Source organism: Marmota monax, unplaced genomic scaffold, assembly GCF_021218885.2.
Source record: "Marmota monax isolate L192 unplaced genomic scaffold, Marmota_monax_Labrador192_F-V1.1 WCK01_AAM20220418_F8-fsc00102, whole genome shotgun sequence".
NCBI lineage: Eukaryota > Metazoa > Chordata > Mammalia > Rodentia > Sciuridae > Marmota > Marmota monax.
The window spans coordinates 5,930,320-5,939,179 of NW_026692494.1; the positions used below are offsets into that span (position 1 = coordinate 5,930,320).

The 8,860-nt window shown below is 60.0% G+C and overlaps 1 protein-coding gene across 1 annotated transcript; it reads left to right on the forward strand.

The window, feature by feature from the left end:
- Positions 1-2,224: 2,224 nt before the first annotated feature.
- Positions 2,225-6,146, forward strand: LOC124092555 (cytochrome b-c1 complex subunit 10). The gene is made up of 3 exons (XM_046444286.2): positions 2,225-2,382; positions 5,261-5,409; positions 5,899-6,146. Exons 1-2 carry the CDS (start codon positions 2,333-2,335, stop codon positions 5,379-5,381), a joined length of 171 nt encoding a protein of 56 aa, XP_046300242.1. The 5' UTR covers positions 2,225-2,332; the 3' UTR covers positions 5,382-5,409; positions 5,899-6,146.
- Positions 6,147-8,860: the final 2,714 nt, after the last annotated feature.

An 8,860-nucleotide genomic window follows, 5' to 3' on the forward strand; every position in this document is an offset into this window, starting at 1 on the left:
GGCTAGATTGAGATTTTTAAAGGATCCTGTCTGGAGTGGATTTGGAGCCCTGTCCTGTTCATAACACCTCTGATGTTGGCCATCCTGGGTCTGTCCGGTGTGATGTGCTGACAGGGGAGAAGGGGTCAGGGGGGTTGGCCTTGAACCCTTGGTGCCCCTGATGCCTACCCCAAGAGAGAGCAGCTTGCCCAGTGGTCCAGTGCTTGTATACCACTGACCCCCCAGGGAACAGCTGCATCCAAAGCTCTGCAGGGGAGGTGGGAACCTGCACTGGAAAGGAGATTTGGTATCGGGTGCTGGGCTCCCAGAGGGGCTCCGAGCTGAGGATGCGAGTTGCAGAACTCCTGTCTCCCTGTACTGTTGCAGCTGGCTTCGCAGGGGGACCCCTGCCTCTAGCCTCGACCTGTCTGCTGCTGAAACTGTGGGCATGCTCCAGGCATGGTGGCACACGCCTGTGATCCCAGCTACCCAGGAGGCTGTGGCAGGATTGGAAATTTGAGATCAGCCTGGCTACTTAGCAAGACCTGTCTCAAAATAAAAAGCTGGGAATGTTGCTCAGTGACAGGGGCCTGACTAGCATGTGTGAGTCTCCAGGTTCAATCATCAGTGCTGGAAGGAAAGGTGGGCTTTGCCATTTCCCCTAAAGCCCCTGAGGGGCCTTTACCACTTCTTCAGAACTACAGGCAAAGCCGCTCCAGGAGGCGGGGCTGTAGCGGAGGCTTGTTGGGGCCCTGCGCCAGACTCCTCCGCCTTCCGCTCTCACTGGGGCTCCTGCTGTCTGTGCCCTTCACCGCTGAACTTGACCCGACCCCTTGGAAGGGCTGGCCCCAGGGGCCAGCCATTCGGAGCCTCCTGCCCTCTCAGAGGCAGCAGTGGCGCCAGGAGCGGCCGAGGAACTGGGTGAGCCCGGTCTTCACGCCGCTGGAGAGCATCCAAGGTTGCAAATGAGAATCACTAGGGTGAGGGCAGGGCCATTCTTCTCTTCCGGGCTCTTCTCTGGTGTGCAAGACGCTGAGCAGCTCTGTGCCTCCACTCACTCCAGACCAGGGCACCCCCATCGTGACAGCCACCAGTGTCCCCAGACATGGCCCGGAGTCCTCTTGGGACAGAACTGCCTCTGGAGTGAGACTGCTGCCTTCAGGCTTCCGCGTTCAGCAGAGCCAGGCGGAGCGATGCAGGCCTTCAAGAACTGCTGGGTCGGACCGCGGCAGAGCACCCTGCCTGACCCTGCTCACTCCTTCAGCCAGCACCCTCCCCGTTCCCTCAACAGGCCTCATGCCGGCCTCTACACCTCACCAAAGACACAGTCTTATTCAAGTGCTTCCTAATCCTAACCACCCCAAACCCCAGGGCAGTCATGTCCACACTGTGGCAGAGCCTCTGGCACGTTGGCCTGGGGCAGAGGCAGGACCCCGACCGCCAGGGCAGAGCAGGCCAAACCACCAGGCCCCAAGAGGCAGAGAGCCGGGTCCTCTAGCCTTTCTCCCATTCTATCCAGGTGCTGGGCTTCCTGGAGGAGGCGGGGCTTGGTGACGAGAGCCAGGTTCGGCGGCGGGTCCCCCTTCCTCGGGGGTGTGCGTGCACGAGGTGGGGCTGGAAGGCGGGGGTTACTGAGCACCCTGGCCGGGCCGGGCTCAGGAGGCCACTGGAGGCAGGGGCGCAAGGCCGGGAGGCTGACGACGAGGAGCACCGGCCGGCTTCGGCTGCGAGGGCCCGAGACTTCCCTGTGCTGCGGGAAGGAAGGCTCCCAGCGCCCTCCAGCCACACCCGCGGGCGGGCGGCTCGGCCGGAGAGCGCTGCCTCGCAGGCACGGGCTCAGGCTCACTCCGCACCTCCGCAACAAAGACAGAAAACCTGCGAAAGACTTCCCTCGGGCCTCGAGGCAACAAGTGGATGCGCCCTTGGGGCTCTGGGAGGCACGGCCACTCGGCCACAGTCCCTCCCACGGCGAGTCAATGACGACCCCTCCCGCCTGCGAGTGGGTTCAGTGCCCGCCCTCCTGGGCGCGCCTCTTCCCCGTCGGGTCTGTTTCCGACGCTGTTAAGTCACAGGCAGATGCTGCGGGGCACAAAGTCACCGTTCGGCCGCTGCAGGGCACACTGGAGCCGCAGGCGGCTGCGCAGCCGGGACCCCAACCGCTCGGGGGCGCTCGACCGCCCCCGGCCACGTGGACCTAAAGCCCCGCCCGCCGCCGTCCACCTACCGACGCCCCCCGGAAGTGGCTGCGAATGCCTTCCGGGCCTGCGCGCGCAGCGGTCCGGCGAAGGGCGGCCAGGTCTTGGCGCATGCGCGCCGTGGGACACGGTGACCCTGAGCGTGCGGAGTGGTAGCGATGCTGTCCAGGTTCCTGGGCCCGCGCTACCTCCAGCTGGCCAAGAACTGGTGAGGACGCCGCCCGCCGGGGCCCGGACCCCGGCCGTGCCGGCGGCCGAGGGCAGACCGACCCCGGACGGGTGGACCACCCGCCTCCGCCCGCGGCCGAGCCGCAGCCCGCCTCGCTTGCCCCCGGCCGCGGCGCCCCGGGGCGGAACCCGCCTGTCTGCTCGTATTCCTTTTTTCGGCACCGTGGCTGCACCCCAAGGCCTGGCGCACTCTGGGCAAGTCGCCCCACCACTGAGCCGCACCCCAGCCCTTTTTGCGTGTTATTGAGACAGGGTCTTGCCAAGTTTCCCGGGCTGGCCTCGGACGTGCTTCCTCCTGCCCTTTAGATGCTTTTTAATAATGCATGGAACCCACAAGTGCACCTAGCCCTGATCCCGTGTGGGAGGTGGCAGGGTTGGGGTGACTCCCATGGGAGCCGGGATGGGGCTGAGCGTTTGGCCAGCAGCCTCAGCGGTCAGCTGCGGTGTTAAAAAGCAAGGGGTTCTTTCCTGTCAGGGTGTTGGGGCTTTTAACAGCTGGACCGCTGAGACTGCTGCGTGTTGGAAGGCCATCCTGGCATCAGGCTGAGGGCCCAGCCTTTCATCTCTCTGGTACAACTGTCCTATTTCCTGTGCTTGGTCAGAGTGACAACCATGCCTCCTTCACGGTCTTGTTCACTCAGTATGCATTTATTGAGTACCTACTGTGTGCTGACATTCTATTAGGTCGGCAAGGAAAAGTAAAGAATTGAGAAGGGCTGGGGTTGTGGCTCAGGGGTAGAGCGCTTGCCTGGCATGTGTGAGGCGCGGGGTTCAATCCTCAGCACCGCATGAAAATAAAGATCTACAACTAAAAAATAAATAAAAGAATTGAGATCTAAGCCAGGCGCGGTGGCACACACCTGCGATCCCAGCGACTTGGGAAGCTAAGGCAGGAGGGTCACAGGTTTGAGGCCAACCTTAGCAACTTGAGAAGACCCTCTCTCAAAATAAAAAATAAGGGCTGGGGATGTAGCTCAGTGGACGAGCACCCCTGGGTTTAATCCCCAGTGCAGTAAAAGAAACAAGATCTGTGGTGTAGGCAGACCTAAAATAGTCAGGTGGAGGAGGAAGGGGCTGCAGCCCGTCTCACTGGCCTTTGGCTTTGAGAGGCCAGGAAGCAGGTGTCTAACACAGGACATGGAGGGTTTCTGGTTACTGAGTTACACACTCGCCAAGCCCTGATGTGTTGATCTGAGAAGGGGGAGGAGGATTTGCGGGATGGTCAGCATGGCTATCTTCTTTGTGTCCTTCCTCCTTGCTCGTGGAGGTCAGGTTCATGGACTCCTCCTGCACTGTGCAGGTCCATGGGGTCCTAGGGTTAAGTGAAGCCAGTCAACTCAGCAAAAGAAAAAGGCTGCTGTGAGATTATAACAGTTGCACTGAGGAGGAAAGAGTCCCACCATTCCGTGGCCCTGCTGGGGTCCATGGCTGCTGCAATCTGATTCTGTTGAGATGGACAGTGAGCTGTGAGCCCTAAATGGCGGGGTTGTCTCAGTGAGGCAGCCTGGGGCAAGGGGTGTCTATGTGTGGGTTGTTCATCCCTCTCTGACATCCCAGGCATGAGGCTTAGTGTGACCCATAGACATGGGGCTTGGGTTCAGACCACCAATGGGACAGACCTGCTGTAGTTATCCACTGCTGCGTGACAAATGGCTCCCAAGGTTAGCTGCTTCCCACAGCAGTGTTGAGTGTGGCGCAGTCTCTGCAGGACAGGCACTCGGGCACCGCCGTGCCAAGCCCGTGCTCATCTGATGGTCTGCTGCTGCAGTCCCTCTTCCAGGCTCTCCCCTGTGGCTGCTGGCAGGAATCAGTTCCTGTGGCCTCTGGGAGGTGACTGGACAGCCAGCCTCGCCCAGTCGGTGGGATGGGGAGTGTGGGCACTCATGGTGAAGCCACGGCTTATTACATCTGAAATCTCAGAAGTGGTGCATGCACCTTCTGTTCCTTGGAAGTGCCTCCTGGGTCTGTTCTGCGAGGGCAGGAGCATGTGGGTCTGGCCAACAGTCCTCCTCTTCTCGGGGACCACAGGACACAAGCACAGCCCTGGGAACCCGTAGGCACATGCTGCACTGGCCCAGAGTATGTCCTTGGAATGCCAGGGCTCTGAACCTCCCTGGCTGTGTGTCCTCAGGGAAGCGACTCCCCGCTCCGATGCTTGGTCTCCCTCCCTGAGAAACAGTGGCTGAGATCATTGGGTCTCCCTCAGTCCTGCTAAGATGCAGGCCAGTGAGCGAGCAGCTGCCTGCTCAAGGTGTCTGCCTTCAAGAAGCACCTGTTGCCGTGGTGGTTGCCATCTTGGTTTTCAGCAGCAGCATTCTCCAGATGAACCCTTGCGTGTCCTTTGTTTGACCCTGCCATGCTGTGCACGTGCATCAGTACAGCGCCTTGTTACCTGTAAACGTGTACAATTATGATCTGTCTGGGGTGCCGGGGCTGCTTGATGTTGAGCACTTCCTGGTGTGTGCGAGGCCCAGACTCCATCCCCAGCAGCGCATGCACATGCCTGAGGTGGACTCTCGCTGTGAAAGCAGATAGGGTGGGGTGGTCGATGAGGCAGGGGTCCCCAGGGCCACTCGGATGCACAGTTCTCTCTGCAGCTCCAGCATGGCTCTTGGCATGATGCGCTCATGGCTAGGGGAGCTGCTCCCTGCCAAGGCCTCCTGACGGCTGGCAGGCAGCAGCTCTGGTGCTCTTGAGGACCCGGGCTTGTCTTCCTCCTCTCCCTCCTGGGGGGCCCTCAGCTCTGGGCAGAGCTGGCCCATGGGGTGCTTGACAGACGGTGGCTTGGGGTCAGAGGTGCCCATGGTTGGTCCCAGGGGTGAGTCTGAGGCAGGGCCTAATGGCCACTCTTCTCACAGGATGCCCACAGCCAGCACGTGGGGTGCTGTGGGCACTGTGGGGCTGGTGTGGGCCACAGACTGGCGGCTGATTCTGGACTGGGTGCCTTACATCAACGGCAAGTTCAAGAAGGAAGACTAGCTAAGCTGGCCCTCCGTGGACCCCTCTGGTGAGTCATGGCCAGGGTGTTCAGACCTCAGCCTAGTGGCACTGGGTGGGTGGACTAAGTGGCTGCTGGAGGGTAAAGTGGGGTTGTCCTGGAGAGCTGCAGGAGGGCAGAGCTTGGACACTTCTGCCTGGTGGCCCAGCTGGGGGTGGGGGGTGCCCTCAGAACTCAACAGCCCCCAGCAATCTGGAACTGGACAGTGGTTGCCCAGTCTGGGGCAGGGTGGGAGGCCCCTCTTTACAGATGGGGAGGTTAAGGCTGGACTTCTGGATGGGCTGTTCATGTCCACTGTGTTGACCACTTTGATTTTGTCATGGCCTGTTGCACATGTGACAGTCCTGTGTCACAGGTCCACGTCACAGATGCAGACTGAGTGCCAAGGTTATGCAGCCAATATGAACCTGGGCCATAAAGCCCAGAACCACCTTCCATTTCACTATGTCTGGTGGCTGGTGTCCCTGGCCACTCACCCTGCCTTGTCCCCATCCCCAGGTGTATGTCCAGAGCAGCCCAAGCCCAGAGGATGGATGCAAGGACTCACCTCGTGGCTGGAGGGTCATCAGCCTGCTCTGCAGACTACTCTGCCTGGGTCTCGGTCATGCTGTGACTCAGTTCCCCGACTGAAGTCCCCGAGGCCTGCCTGACCACGGCTTCTTCCAACTCCATAATTTTGCAAATCTAGGAGGCTTATCCAATGACTGGCAGAAATTGTCTGAATACTTAAAATATTTAAATATTCAGTGGTTGGTACTGTGCGATGTGTTCCTCTACCGCTGCCCTGACAGAGAACCCCACAACTTCATTGGCATCAAATAGACACACAGTCTTCTGGACGAGTTTAGGGCCATGTGTCTGGGTGGGTCTGGCCCAGGGTGCTGCCACTGCAGTCAGGACACAGGCCAGGCTACCCTTGGAAGCTTAGTGGAGGCTGCAGGAGCCACCTACAGGCTGTGTGCTCTGTGGCTGCAGGTGGGAAGCCAGAGCTCCTCTCAGGTGGGCCTCCAGCGTGCTGTGCTGGCTCCCTCCCCAAGGTGAGCAACCTCAGGGAGAGTCAGGAGGAAGCCACTGTCCTCTTACGACCTGACCTCAGAAGTCTCTTGCCACCATTCCCATCACTTCCTAGCTCCAGCCAGACCAGAACAACTGTAAAGGAGGAAAAGTTTATGGGCTCACAGTCCTCAAGAGTTATTAGTCCAGAGAAGGCCAGCTCCATTCCTTGGGGCTCGAGGTATGGCCGAACATCATGGTGGTCAGGAAGCAGAGAGATTCCACTCTCCAGATCCATAGCCACATCCCCAGTGACCCACCTCCTCCAGCTCCCACTCAGTTAATCCCATCAGGGATCAATACACTGATTAGGTCAGGGCTATAGCCCAATCATTTCTCCTCCAAACCTTGCAGTGAGCTTTTGGTGAACACCTCACCTCCGAACCATAATAGCTACATCCTCAGCCCTTTTTATTTTGAGACAGTCTGGTGAAGTTGCCCAGGCTGATCTCAAACTTGAGATCCTCCTGAGTCACTGGGATGACAGGACCATGCCATCACACCCAGCAATGTGACCTTTTGTGTCTAGTTCTCCCACTGAGCACAGTATCCTTGGGGTCTGTCCCCAGTGCAGCAACTCCACATGCCTGAGTGATGCTCCAGGTGTGGGTGGACACTTGGGCTGTTACTGCCCTTTGGCTGCCGTGAGACTTCCTACAAGCCTGTGTGAGCCTCTCCTTTCAGGTCCTAGGTCTGTGCCTAGGAGTGAGCTGCCAGGTTTCCTAGTCCCTGGTCTCCAGCACCACTGCCCCCTCTCACACTCCTGCCAGCCAAGGGCAGGGTTCGGATGGCTCTGCTTGCTCACCAGCACTCATCGGCCTCCATTCTTTACACAGGTGTTCCAGGCCCACCCTCTGCTCACCCTGACCCAGCCCTGGAGTGAACAACTTGGCAAAGAAAAGCATCCCCCTGCAGGCTGACAGGGCTCATCCTACCCATGTCACCACGTGCTGTGCTGGGTGGGCAACCACGGTCCACGGCATAGACAGTCTCCACACTCGCACTGGCCCCTCTCCAGATCGCCCCGCTTGGCATTGCAGTATGGGCCTTTGGGTCTTGAGCCACCAATGAGCTGCAGAGCATTGAACCCCTCAAGTTCCTGGTGTGGGGAGAGAAACCATCGGCCCCAGGGCAGCACTGTCCAGAGCAAGGGCTGTTGTGGGTAGAGGAGAGGGGGCTGAGTGGGACTCAAGTCCCTGTCATCATCCATCTGTCTTCCCACACCCTCCCACGTGCATCTGTCCAGTTATAGCTTTTTCAGGTCTTGTAGGATGATGCCCCACAATTGGTGCAAGTCACAACCCCAGGACCTGTGGACACGGCACCTTCCACGGCAAAGGGGACTGGAAATGGGGTTAAGGACCTGGAGGTGGTAGGTCAGCCTGGGTTATTCGTGAATAAAATTTATAGGAGGCCACTGGTTTAGAGTGCACTCCTGCACACTCGAGGCCCAACAGTTTAGACTAAAATGGAGTCAGGCTCAAAAAGATTCAGGGCCACGGAGGCAAAACTAAACTCCGATCTTCCCAGAGGTCAGGAGAGAAAACAGCCAAATCTTCAAGCGGGCGCGACAAGGCTCTGAAGGACAGTCCCGCGTTTCCGCGTGCTTCAGCCCTTCCTGGTCTGCAGCCTGCGCTCAGCCCGTGGGATAACTTGTTCTTTTACAGAACGAGGAATCACGCATGAAGCCAATTAAGACCTTCAGGCTAAACGTGTTAATTTTGTCTTTTGAGCTGTGGGTTGGCCCAACGCCACCATCTGGCTCCTTAGAACCAGGGACCTTCTCCGGGTGACTGCAGACCAGCTGCAGCGGAGGAAAGGTAGTCCATTTTCCAACACCTGCCCCTGGGCGCGCGTCGAGCCAGAGCCACCCCTTCCACCTCCTATCCCCCTGGTCGGGTGGGGCAGGGGATGGGAGACGGTCCCACGCGCAGGCCTGGGCCCCTCTGGGCGAGATGACGGGACAGGTGGAAGGGCGCTCAGAGGCGCACTGCGTCGGCGGTGGAGCCCGAGGGTTAGAGCCCCGGCACCGCGAAAAAGCGTTGGCAAGACTTGGTTGCTCGTGAAGAGTCTGGAGGGTGGAGAAGGGCCGAGCAGGGAGGGTACGAGCCTGCCACCGCGGCTCCTCAGCGGCCGCGCTACCGAGGCGCTCCGAGGCTCGGGACAGAGGACCCACACGCGCGTGGAGGCCGAGAGCCCAGAGCGCAAGCGCACACGCGGCCCCGCCCCGAGCCGCGCACCGATTGGCCTCGCCTCCATGGGGCGGGGGCTACGCCGCGGCTGCGCAGTCGAGCCCCGCGGGCGGGTGGGCGGAGCGGCCCCCCGAGCGGGGGCTGGCGAGCGCGGGGAGGGGGCCGAGAGGGCGGCAAAGCCGGCGCGCGCCCGGCTGGGGGCGGAGGGCGGGGGC

Coding starts and splice junctions, on each gene's coding strand:
- LOC124092555 (XM_046444286.2), top strand. CDS start 2,333: ATGCTGTCCAGGTTCCTGGGCCCGCGCTACCTCCAGCTGGCCAAGAAC. Junction 2,383..5,260: donor CTCCAGCTGGCCAAGAACTG/GTGAGGACGCCG, acceptor CTCTTCTCACAG/GATGCCCACAGCCAGCACGT.